This window comes from Crocodylus siamensis, chromosome 10 (genome assembly GCF_052110815.1).
Source record: "Crocodylus siamensis isolate JL-2025a chromosome 10, ASM5211081v1, whole genome shotgun sequence".
Classification (NCBI taxonomy): Eukaryota; Metazoa; Chordata; order Crocodylia; family Crocodylidae; genus Crocodylus; species Crocodylus siamensis.
The window spans coordinates 15,295,484-15,314,330 of NC_143404.1; the positions used below are offsets into that span (position 1 = coordinate 15,295,484).

General features: G+C 42.8%; 1 protein-coding gene across 1 annotated transcript in view; it reads right to left on the reverse strand.

Moving 5' to 3' along the window:
• LARS1 (leucyl-tRNA synthetase 1) overlaps positions 1 to 14,870 on the reverse strand; it is a 46,379-nt gene extending 31,509 nt beyond the window's left edge. Inside the window, exons 1-10 of the mRNA XM_090020933.1 lie at positions 14,727 to 14,870; positions 11,424 to 11,542; positions 9,630 to 9,717; positions 8,616 to 8,696; positions 7,577 to 7,717; positions 5,780 to 5,941; positions 4,710 to 4,822; positions 4,242 to 4,305; positions 3,620 to 3,687; positions 1,515 to 1,740 (exon numbers count right to left, since the gene is read on the reverse strand). Coding sequence (XP_089877059.1) covers positions 1,515 to 1,740; positions 3,620 to 3,687; positions 4,242 to 4,305; positions 4,710 to 4,822; positions 5,780 to 5,941; positions 7,577 to 7,717; positions 8,616 to 8,696; positions 9,630 to 9,717; positions 11,424 to 11,542; positions 14,727 to 14,732 — 1,068 coding nt within the window. The 5' untranslated portion in view covers positions 14,733 to 14,870. The remainder of the gene's footprint in view (positions 1 to 1,514; positions 1,741 to 3,619; positions 3,688 to 4,241; positions 4,306 to 4,709; positions 4,823 to 5,779; positions 5,942 to 7,576; positions 7,718 to 8,615; positions 8,697 to 9,629; positions 9,718 to 11,423; positions 11,543 to 14,726) is intronic.
• Between the last annotated feature and the right edge of the window lie 3,977 nt (positions 14,871 to 18,847).

The window sequence follows — 18,847 nt, forward strand, 5'->3', positions numbered from 1 at the left end:
TCAGCCTCACTTCTATCCTGGGGAAGGTCTTTGAAAAAATTATCAAGGACCACATTTGTGAGAGCCCTGCAGGGGAAGTGATGTTGAGGGGTGACCAACACGGGTTTGTTCAAGGCCGATCCTGCCTAACCTGGTCTCTTTCTATGACCAGGTAACAAAGAGCTTAGATGTGAAGGAGGAAGTCGATGTCATCTTCTTGAACTTCTAGAAGGCCTTCGACACAGTGTCCCACCCAATTCTGGTGGGCAAGCTGAGGGACTGCGGCACTGACAAATGTACAGTCACATGGGTGGCAAACTGGCTCCTGGGGCACACCCAGAGGGTGGTGGTGGATGGGTTGATGTTGACCTGGAAAGGTGTGGGCAGCAGAGTCCCCCAGGCTCAGTCCTTGGGCTGGTGCTCTTCAACATCTTCATTAGCGACCTGGACGAGGGTGTGGAGAGCACCCTGTTCAAGTTCGCTGATGACACCAAGCTGTGGGGTAAAGTGAACACACCAGCAGGCAGGGACCGCATCCAGGCAGACCTGGATAGGTTAGAGAAGTGGGCAGATCTGAACAGGATGCGGTTCAACAAGGACAAGTGCAGAGTGCTGCACCTAGGGAGAGGGAACCAGCATTATGGTTATAGGTTAGGGGCTGCCCCTCTCGGCAGCACAGAGGCAGAGAGGGATCTTGGAGTCAGGATTGACTCCAGGATGAATGAGTCGCCAATGCGATGAAGCAATAAGCAGAGCCAACCGCACCCTGTCATGCATCAACAGGGGCATCACTAACAGGTCCAGAGAGGTCTTACTCCCCCTCTATGTGGTGCTGGTCAGGCCGCAGCTGGAGTCCTGTGTCCAGTTCTGGGCGCCGCACTTCAAAAGGGACGTGGAGAACCTGGAGAGGGTTCAGAGGAGGCCACTTGTATGGTTGAGGGCCTCCATGGGCAGCCCTATGAGGAGAGGCTGAGGGACCTGAATCTCTTCAGTCCCCACAAGAGGAGACTGAGGGGGGATCTTGTGGCTGCCTACAACCTTATCAGGGGCCAGCAGCAGGGACTCAGGGAAAGTCTGTTCACCAGGGCCCCCCTTGGAGTCACCAGGAACAATGGCCACAAGCTGAGGGAGGATAGGTTTAGGTTAGATATTAGGAAGAACTACTTCACTGTAAGGGTGGCCAGAGCCTGGAATAGGCTTCCCAGAGAGGTGGTGCTCTCACCTTCCCTGGAAATCTTCAAGGAGAAGACTGGACAGGCACCTGGCTGGGGTCTTACGACCCCTCCCACCCCTCAGTGCTCCTTCCTGCCCATGGCAGGGGGTCGGACTCGATCTGTCTAGGTCCCTTCCGACTCATTGATTCTATGAGTCTAGTCTCCTGAAAAAAGAATAGTAGCAAAGCCATACTTCATTTGGTCACTTAAAATCTCAAAGTTTCTATTAGATCAATGCGTAACCAAGTTTTGCCTTCTTCTATGCAAATATAACTCTAACAGGAGTTCATGAATTTGAAAACTATGCTACAGGATGCTCACCTCTCCCATGAGCTCCTTGACAACAGGTACCACTCCATTATCTTTTGTAAAGCCCTGGTAAGACATGTTCCTAGCAGCCCTTTGGGTGCAAATAAAAATATCCCCATTCACAGTCTCAAAGCCAATGTACTTCATATCTGGATGAACCCAACAGTTGGTCTGTCCAAACATGGTCTCTGGTCTGAGAGTTGCAGCCACCAAGAAGATATTTTTTCCTTTAAGGCCACTGAAATAAAAGTTAGTGCACAGAGGTTAAAAATAAAGAGATTTGGGGTACCACAGAATCTTACTACTCTTAAACTAAAGTACATTTTAAAGCAATCCTCAACTGGGCGTGTGCAGCCTCCCGGGGGGCCACAAGCAGGTTTCAGTCATCTCTGAGCTGGGCAGTCCACGCCCAGGCTGAGCCTCCTGCCAGGTTCACAGAAAAATGTGGATTTTCTCCTTTAAAGGAGAAAAACCTCAGGAACCATGGGCTTCTGCTTGCAGGCTGGCAGTGTTACAGCCTGCAAAGGGCTACGGGGAACAGGAGGAGGCTGATATGGCAGGATCACCACATGCGTGTGTATGTATGCACACAAGCACGTGGCAGCCAGGAAGTGGTGGAGAGCAACTCCCTGCATGTAAGTTGGGGGGAAGGAACACAGGCAACATGTCAGGGGAGTACGAGGTGGCGGGTGGCATGTGCCCCCCTCTCCTCCCCACCCCTCAATTTCTGCACCCACAGTAGGCACAGGGCTGCAGCCTGGCCGAATCAGCCAGCAGGAGGGCGGAGTGTGGCAGTGAGACTCACTGTCACCGTCACTGGGATCCCCATGCCAGCCATGGGAAGAGTAACGGACTGGGTGGGAGGGAACACGATGCCCTCACCTCCTCCTGTCACTGGCAGAGTGGGGGGCAGCATGGGCAGCCCAGTGGGAATGGGGGCAGCCGGGCCATGCCCTCTCCCACACCCTGCTGTGGGTCCAGAGTGAGAGGCACCAGCAGGGTCAGAGGGTTGCGGAAGGACTGCAGGTCAGGAGTCAGGGGCTCCGGCAGAGCCAGGGTGCTGCAGGTCGGGGGGGGACGGCAAAAAGATTGAGAACCACTGCTGTAAGGAATGTTCATTAACAGATCAAACTGAATGACCTCTTAGGCTTTTTCATTCACTAAATATTAGATTTTGTCTTATTATGGAACAGCAAACGTGCTAACCAATGCGCAAACCCAGGGTGCTCAACCTTTGGACCACAATGCTTTGTCATCTGGCCCACCACTCTCCTGCAACCAAATCTCCAGACCCATGGGGAGCCCCACGCCCTGCACACTAGATGGGGTGCCTGAGCACAGCACGCAGGGATGGGAAGGTGTGGCACCAGGCCTCTGGGATCCATGTGTGGGGCAGGGAAATGGTTGTGTCAGGCCCCAGGGCCTGATCCAACCTGTAGATGGGCCCTGCACCATTCATCTGGCCCACATGGCCAAAAGGTTGAGCTCCACTGTGCTAACCAATATTTTCGAAGTGGTTACCAATACTGGGTGCTCAATTTTTAGCTTCCCAGACGTTCAGGACTTTATGAAATCTCAGGGTATCTCAAGTCAGACACCATCAATCACTTTTCACTTTTGAAAATCTTGACCAAAGTACTTTTTCCTTTCCTACAAAAGGCTACTCTATTAGTCAAGAGGAATAGAATCATAAATGTATGACAGTCTGAAACAGAACTCTGAGGTGCGCGCTCATGTACAATGAAAATATCACCTTCATAGAAGTACTTTAAATCTGAGTTGTGATATCAACATTTGTAAGAAAGAAAATTTAGGGGTTGAAAAATACAGAGCAAGAAAATGATCTTCAATATTTATTTCACGTTTATGTTTTAACATGTATACACACATGCACTATCAATCTGAAATTTCAAGAAAGTCTACCAAAAGTGACTTTTGAAACACTTGGCAAGTTTCTATCATCCAATTAAAAGAGAGAAGATGCTTTTCAAACATACGCCTATATTTTACCCAATAATATAACTAGACAAAAATTTCTGTTACGTGTTAAACAGGAGGTCAGACTATTGATCTAATTGTTTTATCTGGCTTTAAGAGTCTATGGATCCAATACTTACCTAAGTTTCACAGGGTAAGGTTCTAGCACTTTCATTTTTATTAGGGTGTATTCTTGAGGTCCAACACCCTAAGATTTACACACACAAAGCAGTAATCAGTATAAGAAACCTGATCAAAGAACAGTTCTACATTCTGCAGCAGCATAATTCAGACACTAATTTTAAGGATCTAACACTAGAGTTTAAGTAAGATATAGTTCCATTAACATAAGCAGCAGTTCAGCAGCATGCACACTATAAGACTGGGTCCTGTTTTATTTTTACTTATCAAAGATTTCAAGGAAGCCATTATGTTGAATCTATACAGTCGCTTCAACAAGGTTAGAATCACTCTACTGGAAGTGTTGACACAAGGTGCCAGACAATCAGAGGGAAAACTGGCTTGACTGACTTAACTGATTTTATGTCATTAATATATGGAAAGCTTAAATATATAGAAAAAGTTTGTGTTGTGCACAAAAATGCACAGTGTTTACTTATACCAGTATTTTGATATTGACATCTAACAGTCACTAGTTTCAATATACGCCATGCTTTTTAATTGATTTTTTTTTAAAAAGACAACAGATATTCAGAATCCATTTAAGAAAACAAAAAAACAAAAACCCCAAAATAGCATTACCTCCCCAGTTTGTCTGTCATGATCCATGCAAGGCTGTCCATCTTTTGGAGAATAAATTGTGTATCTAGGAAATGCAATAAAATATTTAGTGGCAAGTAGAACAATCCGCAGGCAAAGAGGACGAGGTACCCATCGAAAGAACTTCACTTTCAGTACTGCTCAACTATGGCCAAACATTTTACTACTATCAAAGAAAAGTTGTAACATGCAAGTCAACGAAAGGGAGTGCAGGTCAATACTGAAGGCTCCTGGAAAGCTCAACTGAAGTTTGAAGACTCACTCTGGCAAACTTTTCAATCACAGCAGCCACATGGTCAGATGGGTCATTTGCCAGCACAGAACTTGCACAAATAACCTCAAAACAAGTTATACACTGAATATTGTTAGGTCAGAGAGAGAATATTACTGCCAAGTTTCTAAGGAACAGCACAGAAAAAAAATATTTTTGTAATGTAAGACTGCACTTACCGCTTCCCAAACTTAATTTTATTTCTTTCCTTCAGCTGTAAATATTGCCACCGTACAAATGAGTCATAATAAGGGTTAATATCAGTAGTAATGAAAGAACGCCTCCAATCCACCTAAAGAGACACCCAAGTAACAGGTAAGTATATTCCAGGAAGCCCTGCCAACACCATAAATATTTATTTCATTAAAACCCTATAAAATGCTTACTTCATAAAAAGAGTACAAACGACCTGATTGTTTGATGCACATATACACAAGATTCATTCAATCACAATCTGCTCTTTCAGACACAACCTCAGAAATCTGAGGTCCTAACTGCTGTATGTGCGAACATCGCTAGATGTTGACTCTGTTTAATCTAGTGACTTTGGGCTGCACTTAAACCAGTAAGAAGTTGGGGAGAACTGGACAGTACCCACCTATTTCTTACATTATCAAATAACTCTAGATGCCAAGAACCAAAAACATGAAGACATTTCATAGTTACAAAACAACGTGACATTGAGAGTTTGCTGTATGAGGTGGAAATGACTGCAGGGATAACTGTGAAATAAGAACTTCCTTAGGGCACGATTAGCAGTATGACAGTTTTGCAAAAGCCTGAGTCTTTACACACACATTAGCATTGGGCTGCTATATTCAGAAGTTAGATTTCAGTGCCTTCTGACTTTTTAGGAGTTTCACCTGTATCACAGTTTTATTTATGTGGCAGTATCACAGTCCTATTTATTTTTAAAATAAATTAATCACTACAGTATTTAATGGTGGGATCCCCTTTCATTGTGCATTAAGCTCTATGAATGTTAGCTAAAGAAGAATATATTTAGTATTCTAGTCTTGTTTTTCTATAAAATCATGGGCATGTCATGTAATCTATGCGTCTTCTCTGTAAAATGGAGATAACATTTGCTGATCATACAAGGGTATTATGAGGCTTAATTAACAGCACTTTTGTATGCTGCAAGGATTATTATTTTATTACTGTAATGGTTCAGACATCAAGGAGAGAAGCAACCTCACTATTAATTTAGTAATATCAATAAGAAAAGCATTCATATCTCATTAGATACCTTCAACCCCATGCTCTTCAGGTCCTGGATAGCAAGAGGTGGGAAGTAATCAAGCCAATGTTGAGCCTCAGAAAAATGCACCACCTCTTCATCAGAGAGACCCAAAGACTTCATAATCCCCCACTGGTATTTAGAAGAGCCAGTCTTGGCTGCAGCTTTACTCTAAAAAGACAAATAAAACATTCCAATGAATCTTGCTTTATCTCCTCCATTTCATGTTAATACAACAGGTTCCCAGTCCAAATATGCAAACTATCACCAAGAGTCTGGTGGCCTCTCTCTAAGTGAGTAAGGAGACACTGGCCACATCTACACGAGACGCTGACTACACAGTAGTAGCCCGTGACTCATGCGCAGTAGTGTCGTGTGGCAGGAATGTGATGCAACGTTAGTGCACAGTAGTCCCGGGCTACTTTGCAGTCAGCATCACAAAAAAGCTGTTCAGCGATACTATTGTGTAGTGGCTCCAGTTACTGTGCAGTCATTTAGTACTTGCATATACAAGTATTTGTGTAAACAAGTACTAAATGACTGCAGTAACAACTGCGCAGTCAGCATCTCATGTAGATGCAGCCATTGCATAGGTAAGACTGCACTTCTAGCTAACATCACTCTAATGTGAAGAAGCTATGACAACAAGTTTCAGATGAGTCTAAACACAATCAGAGAACAGTGAACACCATCTAGATGGCAAGCAGTGACTTGTGCAGAAAGGTGTTGGTCTAGTAAAAGGGTATTATTTGAGCAAAGGGGTAAGTTATGCTGCATTATATCTTTGTGACCAACTTACAATCACTTTTATTCCTGTTCATATATATTAAGGACAATAGCTGGAAGTTAATCAGAAATTCATTTCTCCACAGAAGTTCATTCGGCACAGGACTTGTGGAAGGAAGGAGGAGGACTGATCTAGATTAACAAATGCACCTCTTGCAAGATGTACCTGCTCCTCTAAGATGCCATTAAAAAGGGGAAGAGGGTGTTAAAAAAATTAATCCTTTAAGACTTATGAGTTTCCTCCTCCCTTCCTACTTCTGGATCCTTTTCAAATCCACAAAATCCCATCAAATAGTTGGTTTTATAAGCGAAGTTTTTTAATATGGTTTTACTTAGGGTATGGACATACACGGGGCAGTTTCAAAGTGAAGAGAGAGAGGGAAAGAAACTGCTGCTGCTCAGGACAGCGTTATTACATTCCCATGAATCTACAACAATATAAGCATTGCAAATCTGCTCCCAAATTGAAAGCTGTTTCATCCAGAGTCCAAGGTAGGGCGATGTAACTTACTTTCATCACTACAGATCCATGCACACATAATAGTTCCAATGTAACAGCTACCGCAAGCTCCCCTTAGGTTCCAAACACACATTTGTCTACACCCTTAATACGTCGGTCAGGTTCTTCTTTTCCAATTAAAACCCAAAGGGAATATAAAAATTTGGAAATGGAAATACTATTAAGGCCATCTAATCCATCCCACTGACAACAAAGTATGGTTTCCTACAACATGGTCTTCACTTATTTGTCCAGTGTAATCTTCAACACTCGAAGCACAAAAGTCCAACTTCATTTCTCTCTGAAGACTAAACAGTCCATGAGAGCTTGCTGTTAGATTTTTTGGACTGAAATGAGTTGTTTGGAATCTTCCAAAAACATCTTTTCAAAGCCCTAAGGTATGACACTAATGTAGAAAAATCATTTTAAACAACTGTACATATGACAAGGTACCTAATATGTATTTAGAAGCTTAAGTTGCAAATCCAAACTTTGTAAAAGACTTGGTTTAAAACCTCTACCTTTTTGCCTTTTGCTTTGTCTTTAATGACTATTTCCTCCTCTTTCTTAACAGAAGCTTCTTCCTCTTCCTCCTCTTCATCAGGGAACTCAGGAGGGCAGCCATACAATTCCATTTCCCTTTTCAGCTTGTCTGCACAGGCCTAAACAAAGAGACATTGGTAACCCATCCTAACTGGTCAGGAGCTGAAGTCAGAGCAATTATGAGTGACTGATTTGACAACAAATATTTATTTTATTTCAAAGAATACACTGTGACCTTCATCATACCAGGTATGGACTTTATATCTCCTTTTCTACTGCAGCTGTGAAACTCCCAAGACTTTGCACAATGAGAAAGAACCATAGATACCAGTTGCACCTTTTGAGCTAACATTTCCTATAGCACATAAAAATATAGACAGAAAAAGCCAATGTGAGGCCCTCAGGACAGCTCCAAATAATCTCCTGAAGGTGGAGTTATTTAAAGGTTGTACAGTGCCTACCACAGTGGGACCCAAATTGGCTGAAGCTATTAAAAGCCATTAGCTGAACAGATAAATTGTCAATAAGATAGCAGAAGGATATCCCCCGCCAGATCCCTGTGTACAGGCCTTGGAGAATAAGGGTTTCTCTTCGTCTCTTTTGCCAATCAATTCAATCCCATACATACAAGGCAGAATTACCCTATTTAAAAATCTAATCCCATCATCATCCTAGAAACTTTCTCTTTCACCCTAAATCTTGTAAATCCTACATTCTGTCAGTATTGTCACACATTGATTACTTGCATGTGTACAACAAGAAAGTCTTGATGGGATTTGATTTAAACCTTGATTTGAGAAGAGGCTGTTAGCTTCCAAGATATATTACTCAATTTAAGTACAGCTATGTTTTTCTACTGTAAAACTAAATGATTGGCAGATTTTAATCAAACTAAATCTATGAGTTCTTTAAAGTATTGTGTCATCTGACTGAACAGGAAATGTAGAGATAACCAAAAACATCCCTTAAAATAAATAACTGATCTGAAGAGACGCCAGCAGTTCAGTGCAGTCTTACCTTAATGGGCATGCCAGTGCAATGCAGACCAAAGGGGAACAGGCAATTCTTTCCTTTTAGTCTCTGATACCCAACTGCAAACTACAAAGTGAAGAGACACATATGAATCAATGACTGCAAAACACTACAACAGGCACTTGAATAAGTTAACTCTTCAGTAAGTAGAGAAAAGACAACAAATAATTCTGCAGACAAAATTATAAAAAATACACAAAGCATTAAATACTAATTTTAGCAAAGGCTTAAAAAAATTCTGTCCTACTCCCAGCTCTGCTACTGACTGGCTGCTAAGCCTCAAGAAACTGTTTTTACTTCAGGTTTCCTATATGAAGAGAAACAGCAATATTAGGACACACATCTGATAGCTAATGATGGCATTCTACACTTTATAGGTCTTTCTGCAATACCACAGTAAGTCACAAACATTCCCTTAAATGCTATATTACAATTACAATGACACTCATCCTATGCTCCATCAAATCCCACGTGATTTTAGCAGCTGCTGTTATGAAAGCTAACGTAAACCAATTTCTAGTCATACTAGTTCTCCAGGAATATAACAATGTCCTGAATTTCAGCAAACGGCCTCTTTTGGATATAAGCAAGTTTATAAAAAACTACCTATGCAGAGAAGTGATTCTGTGCACAAATGGCTGTTTCCATTTAACCAGTACTACAGTTCACACAAAAGGAAGATGTGTTGAGTTTCCCTCATAAAACTGTTAGACAAAGTTGCTAAAATAATGTGGAATTTGAAGTCAGAGTAAGAAGGAATCCCAAAACAATCCTATTTTTCAAATCAAAGTTTCAGTCTGTTGGGAATAGTATCACCAGGAGCAAAATATTTCTATCTTAACCTCTCTAGTCTCATGTAAAATGGAACAAAAGTAGAAAGTTTACATCCTAACACTTTATCACTACTGAGCCAAAAGAATAAGGAAGGCCTAAGGGCTAATATCTAACAATAATACTTGTTCTGAGGTGGCTTTTTTTAGAAAAGGGAAAAAGTCTTACCTCACATTTAGATAAGGAAAACGTGTGTCCTAGATGAAGGCGACCATTCATATATGGGTATGGAAAGGTGACAAAGTACTTCCCTTTGCTGAAAGAAGATTAAAAAGGAGATACTTAAAAAGCCCTAGAACTAGTTTTTAAAGAGAGACATTTTGTTTAACTTAGCCTATTAAATGAAAAAGTATATTTCATTACAGCAGACTCACACTTGCAACAAAATAAATGTCTTCATTATTATGCAAACAACATATCTGAAATTTATTCATTAACAACATGCTAAAGGTTAGGCAGAAGAAGCTGTTAACTATCAGCACTACCTGTATGAAAATCTAAGAAAGTACAGTTGTTTAGAAAACAATCACTAACAGGTTATTGTTGCTTAAAGATGGGTTTGAACATCTTCCAAACTCTTCTGTAATGCAGAATGTGGCCACCCACCTTCCAATTTGCAAATCAGTTATCTGTTGCCCTTACAATGTCTGGACATATCATGAGCTTTTGAACAGAAGATTTAAACAAACAGAAAGATAACATAATCGACAAAGCATCAACAAAAACAAACTTCAGAGCCACAAATTCCCTCTGTTCACATCTTTCTGATAATTAAAGGTGTGTATTATTAGTTACCCTCTTCATAGCTCTTAATGGCCTGCAACCAAGGTAACTGAGATGCTCTCTCAATTAATTCAAGAAGCATTACATCAAACACCGAGGAATTACATCTTAATAAGCAGGAACTGATCACAGAATAATCACTTTGGTGCATGACTTTCTTATTCTGTCTGCATGTAACACATGCAGAGATCCCAAACCACCAATATACATACTTGAGACTTTAAAATAGCTAATTTCACAAAGCTTAAACAAACAAGACAAATCACCCAGACAAAGTATCTATACAGAAGTTGAGAATAACTAAGAATTACTTAACAGTATTAGCTAATACGTCCTACTCTGAAATCTAAAAATCAAGAACGAAAGAACGAGCAAAAGAATGAACTTAACAGAGGGAATACAAGCATGTATTTTAAAAAAAAGTCAATAAACGGGGGATAAAAAACTGACAGGAATGAATGTAAATTAGTAGCTGTGATAACAAGAACTGATGAGGAAAGCAATAAAGGACAGAAATCAAAGCCCAGAGTGGAAAAAAATAAAAAATCAGGCCAATGTATTGTCCTTCTTTTATTGTCTAAATGTATTAAGAACAACTTGAATCTTGATAATTGCCTTGGTCTATTGCTAGATGAACATGGTATAACTGATAATAATATTGCAAAAAATAAGAGAGTTCAAACTTTTTCTTTTCTGTATTACAGAAGGAAAAACAGATGATATAACCTAATCATAAACAAATCACAAAATATTTTCCATTAAACAGCAGTTACTAAAGTTAGTTTGTTCCTTTTGGTCACTAGCTGTTACCCAATTCTGGGAATAATTGTGTAGGAAGTGTGGACCAGGGATAACAGAAGCCAAAATTTTAAATCTAACAAATCCTCCTAAGTACCAAAGAGTTTGGAAGTCACCTAGTTCACAGGAAGACCTCAGATGATTTTGCTGTTACAAAGGAGGTGGAAGCAACAAAATGAAATGTCAGTTAACACACAGGTACCATTGTTTAAATGTTGTCAACTACGGAGATGATAACAAAATGCAGAAACAGCAACAAAATATTACAGAACACCAAGAGTTCTGGAAAGCAGAAAAATACTGTGCAATTTTCCACCAGAAGTTTTTAATGTAACGTAAGAAGTTGCAATCAGCTCTGTTTAGAAACTTTAAAAAAGTTACCTTCTCTGGCTCCCCAGATCAGACACATTAAACTCAAACACTCGTTCATCATCCCACTTGCGCTGGATTTCTTTTTCAATTTTCTTCAGAAAGTCTACTTTTGCCGTACCTTTCCGTTCCTATGCAACACAGGAGGAGAAAGAAAAATCTAGTTAGGTACTTGCTTGGCTAACAAGAGCAGAAACGTAATATATGTCACAGAGTGGCATCAGAATGAACTGGTCATGTAATTGGACACTGGCACCATAAAACCAGATTCCACTCCTTACTCTGAGGCAATCTGCCGTCTACTGAAGAGTTTATATATAAGTATATATAAAAATAAGATTTTAAAGTTTTAATTTATATCACCCAGTATATGTGAATGCAGAAAAGTGTTTTAGATTTTCATAATGCCACATATTTTCAGAGTACTTGACAAAAATAAATTAAACCTAACCTAGCTATTAATGAAGTAGGCACCATTACCTAAAGTTTCCAGGTTTGTAAACAGGAATGTATGACTTGTTATGTTTTGTGACTCTGGACAGTAGACATCATAATTTTCCTAACTTACAGCATTGGCCCCAGGTCAATATGCCATACTGCTTCCATAATACCTCAAAGTAAGTTTAAGAAATTTTTAAACAAGTCTCTTGTTCCGCTCCCATCTTCCCAAATAAAATATCTTGATTTTATACAAAATACATTGTTCCCAATTTAAGCAAAATCTGTGTTTTAAATTTGTGCTTCTAAACAGACATGCATCTCATTTTTTTTTAAATGTTGGTTTCTTTTATATACATTTTAAAAGGTGGAGAAGCTTTCCATGCATATTATTTGAGAAAGTATTAGTATGCTAGTGATAAGGTACCATTAGGAGTATTTTGCAGTATACTTTATCAACACCAGCATGAATTCTGTACAGAATTACAAACCACTAGCAAAATGGGATCATTTGAATGTTGACAAATTCTAACAGTTAATTCAAGACTGCCAACATGTTTCCAAACCAACTAAAAGAGATTTTCACATTTTGTAATAAGTGCACGCTGACTGATTCTAAAACAGAGGTGGGCAAAATACAGCCTGGGGTCCAGATTTGACCTGCCAGGCCATTCTATCCAGCCTGTGGGGCCCCTAAAAAATTTAGAAAATTAATATTTATTTGCTCCTAGCTGCACGTCAAAGATGACAAGAGCCATGGGCAGTAGGATCCAGAGGAAGCTGGTGGCAGGACCCAGCAGCAAGGTCTGCCCAGCCATGTCCCCCTCCATCCAGAAATCCCTGCCTAGCAGAGATTTCTGGCCTGGAACCATGGAGCTGTTCCTGCTTCCCTGCACCAGAGAGGGAAATGCAGCCCTCAACAGCTTGCCAAAACTCGGTAAACAACCCTCTGCCCAAAATAATTGTCCATTCTAAAATCTTAACCTTACAATATCATTTTTCTAATTTTGGTTTTCTATTCAATTTTAAAATGTTATTGTTCATTATTGCCCTGCCCTAACCTGGATGTAATACTGTGGTAGAAGGGTAAAAGGTGTTAAAATGTTCACTTGAACTATGCAGTCACACACATACAGCTGTATCCCTCCCTAAGACTTAATCATAAGGCCAAAAATATTGAGACACCAATACTTTTTTTAAGATGGAAAGTTGGATGGTAACTCTCAATCTATAAAAGGCCTATTGTAAGCATATTATGGCTACAACATACGGTATATCTGGTCAGCTACTGCATTACTAACACCCAACCGACTAACACACAGCTTGGGCCAAAGAGAGCTGAGATATTTAGTAGTTTCAACAAGCAACGATAAGTCATGTAACTTCATTTCTCAACCCAATTCATAAATTAATCCAATCAATTCATACCAGGCCTCAGTTTCACCATTCATTAAATTGAATTGATACTTCCTACAACTGCAAAAGAACACTGCAGACCAACTGTACCTATATCATGAGTTCCTCAGCTAAGAGGTCCTAATAAACAGCATTCACAGTGTTGGACTTGAAGAAGTGTCCAGGGTCTGAAACAGACTCCCCACAGAGGTGGTGCAAGCACCTACTCTAGACCCATTCACATGGTATTTGGATGCTTATCTTGCAGGGGTCACTTGACCCCAGCAGACTTCCTGCCTAATTCGGGGCCATCCCTGAGATGGGGGCAAATCAGGACAACCGCCCTGGGCCCCATGCTTCTTTGCAGGGCGGCCCATGGAGCTGGGTGGAGCGGCTGCAGCGACTCCATGCCACCACCATCAGCCTTAGGTCCAGCAGCTCACTACCCCCTGCCCACGCTGCAGCTCTCAATGGCGGCAGCAGCTTCTTTGGTCCAGGGCACATAGTATCAGAGCGGGGGGGGGCCTCATGGGCTGATTTGCCACAGGCCCTGCGCCCTGCTCGGGTCAGCTCTGGGCAGGGGGCTGGACTCAGTGATCTCACAAGGTCCCTTCCAGCCTCTAATACAGGGGTGTGCAAAATGCGGCCCACCAGGGCCCCTAAAAATGTAGAAAATTAATATTTATCTGCCCCTGGCTGCCCATCACAAGGCCCTCAATGGCTTGCCAAAACTCAGTAAGTGGCCCTCTGCCTGAAATAATTGCCCGCCCCTGCTCTAATGTCTATGAACCTATGAATAAGTCAGTGGGACTTATCCAGAGGCCCTGGCCAGAAGGCTTATTATGTTATTATTTATCAGCGAACATGATCGGCTACACCAGCCAAAAGAAGCTGACAGCCAATAGTGTTAATTTTCCTCTTATATCGGTTGCATGTTGGATTGGTACTGATATGGGTGGACCTCTAAATATTACTCAGTGGTCATGCCCAACAACAAGTTACCTGTAAACATCATTAGTGTCGCTAATCTCAGTGGTCCTCCCCTCCGCAGCTACGACAGGAGCCGTGCAAGCATTATTAGTACTCCCCTCCTCAGCTATGACAGCTGACCTGCTAGCATTATTAGTACAAACGTTGCTCAGTAGTGCCCCATAGCGACAAGTTACTTGCCAGCATCCCACAGCTACAATAGACGCTTGTCAAAAGAGGGATAAGGTATTTCCAGCTTTATATAACAAAAGCCTGCCAGACTCATTGCAAGGTTGGGCCACTGGCTCCTTCTGTTTCACAGCCAGGCAATGAAACGGAGAAAATCATATATACGATATATAACCACACACACTAATTAATTTTATTTATATATATATATGATTTCCCAAGCTCCGGCTTTTTATACAGACATAAGCCAGAGGCTGTGAATCCCCCAAGACCTGCAGGCAGCTGATGTCGGAAGCCGGCTCCAGCCCCCACGCCCCTGCTCACCGCCATGCCGCCACCTCCCGAGACTCCTCCACGCCGCAGCAAACCACGAACCAGGCCACCGCCACAAGGCCTGACGGGAAGTGTGTCTCTAAATCAGCCCGCGGCCGAGCTGCCCTGGAGCTGCAAAACTACCACTCCCAGCAGCCACCGCGCCGATGGGCCCTCGGCTGAGCCACGTGTCATTCCTGGCAGCGCGGCAGCTGCACTACACGTCCCGTCATGCCCTGCGCTGGGCCATACCAAGCCGCAGAAATAGGGGGGTCGGCACCATATTTCCTTTCCCAAGCGGCCCCGCGCCTTGCTCAGTGTTGCCGTGTGTGCGATAATTACTGTATTTGTACGACCGTGGTATGATGCGCCATCAATAAAGTGTTCAAAATGTACGGTAGTGTTTTTAAACCGGAAAGCATGTTAAGAATTTTTTTTCCCAACTATTTAAAGGGAAAGGAGACACCTGCGAGAAATGACAAGAGGGGCCTGCCAACCAGCAGTCCCAGCAGAGGAGAGGAAGGTATCTGAGAGCCAGGGTGATAGCAGAGTAGACAAAGTAAATTGTGAAAGGTTACACTGAGAAGTAAAGGTTTTCAAAGGGATACGTGAGACTTAACGCACAGCCTTCCCTTCCCTCCCTGTCCCAAAGCCAAGGAACGTGGATCTGACACAATGGCGGGGAACAGTGGCCTTAAGCTACAGCATTCTGGAGTGACACTGTCCTAAACAAGAAGGCTAATGAGATAGGTTGCAGGATCTCTGAAGACTCAGATATAAGTTTTGGCTATATTGACAATGAGAAAAGCTTAAGATGTTCTCAAGCAACATTTATGCAAAGACATTATGATGTCAGTGTGTGGCAAAAGTAAAAAAATAAATAAAAAGAGCCAATGGATGGAAGTTGAAGGTAGAAATAGGGTTCCTGTTTTTTTAACAGTGAAGAGTGTGAAAGCATTGGATGCTTTGCTAAGAAATGTAGTTGATGCTGTCATTGGCTAGGAACAGATGTTGCATTTGCCCCTGGAAAAGTTATGCTTTTCCAGAAATGTCCCAGGAGTGGTGTATGCACACGGTATAGTTACCGTATTTCCAGTTCCAAAAACAGGACACCAAAAATGAAGTATATATGATATGGTGGGGCAGTTTCTAACTGTTATGGTAAATAAATGTTATTGCCTCAGAAATCAAATGTAAAAAAAAAAATAAAGCTGCAGCCCCTTCCCTCACCCCCAGCCCTACCGGTGCCCCTCACCCCTGATCCACAACCCTCTGGCGCTGCCACTGCCCTTCACTCCCAGCCCACAACCCGATGGCCCTGCTGGTGCCCCTCACTCCCAGCCCACAGTCCCCACACCCCAGGCTATACTGGTGCCCCTCACTACCAATGTGCAGCACCCCCATCCCTGCTAGTGTCCTGCACTCCTGACCTGCAGCCCCCTGGCACTGCCAGTGCCCCACACTCCTGACCCAGAGTCCCCCACCCCTCTTGGTGCCCCTCACTTTCAAACCACAGCCCCCACAGCCCTGCCAGAGGGGGCTCCCAGCTGCCCCCATCCCAATTGGGCTGAAGTGCAGCAGCTGTGGTGGCCCCAGCTTGTGCAGGCAGCATCAGAGTACATTCAACCCCAGCGCAGGCTGGAGGGAGGAGCAGGGGAGACGTGGCACCCCCTGCCCTTGGCTGGGGTCCCCACACCATACCAGGTAGCATGGCCATGTCCCCTTCCCGGGCACAGTCGTCTGGCTGCCCCACCCCTACAAACATGGGCACTAGCCCTAGTGTCAGTGGCCTGTCCATGCAGCTCCCTGCTGCTCCTGAAGGGCCCCCCGCTCCGCCCCCTTCTCCCACTGGTGGGGCAGGCACCTCCCCATCTGCTCCCTGTGCCCTTCTGTGCACACACATGCACACACACAAACACATACAGCCCCCAAGCCATGGCCTTCCACTGCTCCCCCCTATAAACTCACCTGCATCCAGGGCTGCTCCTGTCATCCTGCCTGGCTTTATGCCAGCCACATACATGTGTGCATGCAGATGTATGTGGCACCTCCTGCCTCCAGTCACACCAAACAGTTCCTTGCAGGCTGGCAGCCTTCCAGCCTGCAAGGGGAAACCCAAGGTTTCCTTCTTTAAAGAGGAAAATCTGCATTTTTCCACAGCAAACAGAAAACCCATATCCCTGCTAAACATGCTCACTGTTAGGGCAAGCTGGGTAATGCAGTTCTGCCAGCAAAATCTTGGATATTTGTTCATATTTCAAAAGACCACCTGGATGGAGATCGGAGAACCCAACAAGAGGACATGTCCACAAAAATCGGGACTTATGGTAACCCTAACACTCATCAATCTTTTAATCAGAATTTAATGGGTGTCTGAAAGCACTGCCACTGCCATTGATTCAATAATGCAACCCCATGAAAACCAATCAGACAGACCTTGCAATGTTCCAGGATAAACTGTTAGTACTTCTTATCCCAGGAACCTTTTTCAGAATTTATCCCAGGACATCTGAATGATTGCATTTTGTCCAGGGATAAAGTGGCTTATCCTCGGACAAATGTGACATATGTCTGTAGCCTTCAAGTATTTAAATCAAGACTAGATGTCTTTCTAAAATATATACTCGAATTCACCCTCAAGTAACGGGGTTCGATGCAAAAGTGATGAAGGGAAATATTATGGCCTATGTTATGCCAATCAGTTGAGATCATCATATGGTCCCTTCTGACCCTTCAATCCTGTGTATAGTAAGACACTTTGGTGCGGGTATCAGAGAGGGAAGAAACACACTGACAGATTCTTCAGCTCTGTAAAAAACTTGGGACCCTACAGAGGTACCTGTTCTGCTCATTGTGCTATAACTAATGGGTAAATACAGAATAAAGAAAGATAAAATAGCATATTCAGCGTCATGTGCACACAGTCAGAACTGCCATTAGAATTTTACAATTAAGTATGCTGTGCTATGCCTAGTCTTGTGCTTAACTAACTGGTAGAGTAGCCCAGTTTTCTGAACTGAACATTAAAATGTAGAGCATGTTTTAGGGGTGTAGGTTGCAGCCGTGTTGGTCTAAATGACAGCAGCAAACAAGGTTCTTTGGGTAAATCCAATATCTTTTATTATTTCAGTTAGTCTAATAAAAGATACCAGATTTACCTGAAGAACCTTGTCTGCCAAAGTGTAGAGCAAACAATGAAGGATCCTCATGTGCATCTTATAAACATCTCTAAATGTAATAATTGCACCTGCCACCCTGTCGGAGGAGGGGTTGTCAAGTCAAATGAACCTTGGTTGAAACACAGAGGCTAAAAGTAATCATGCAGCTCCGGGAGAAGAATGTGACAGATCATGCAAACTGTAGGTGTTGGTAATCAGCTCTTGAACAAATTGCTTATAAGCCTAGATGATTGGCTCTGAACAGATTCTATTACAGACCCTAAACAGGTTTGCCTGGCACAGCTGAACACAATGAACACAGTGCCTTGGAACACGGAGCTATGTGAGTTATAGAGCATGCCAGCGTATCTGCTGTCATCTCATAGCTAGAGCCAGGACTAAAAAGCCTGATTTAAAGCATATTGAAGTCAATGGGCAAACCAAAACATGTAGGCACAAAATGTGCCGGGTCTGATCCTTGATGCTTGTAGAGTAAAGTAAAAGAGAAGTAAAGAGGGCAGAGACAGTTCTCTAATAGTACTACCTATACCAGAGGCGGGCAATTATTTTGGGTGGAGGGCCTCTTACTGAGTTTTGCCAAGCCATTGAGGGCCGCATGACAGGCAGCCCAGGACAGATAAATATTAATTTTCTAAATTTTTTAGGGGCCCTGTGGGCTGGATAGAATGGCCTGGTGGGCTGCATCTGGCCCGTGGGCTGCGGTTTGCCCACACCTGACCTATACAGTGGGTACATAGCGCTAAAGTAAAGGCTCTAAAATAATCCTTTTCCAAATGCTAGTGAGGTAGGTGTTTCAGAAACATAGATGCAGCACACTGCAGTGTATATAGCCTCTGTTTCTCTTATTGTTCAAATATATAATGGGATCTGTGCAGGCCTGTGCCACTCAGAGTTAAAGGCTCCTTTGACCCCTCATATGAAACCTGCCTGAAGTTTAGACAAGAAGTAATTGAG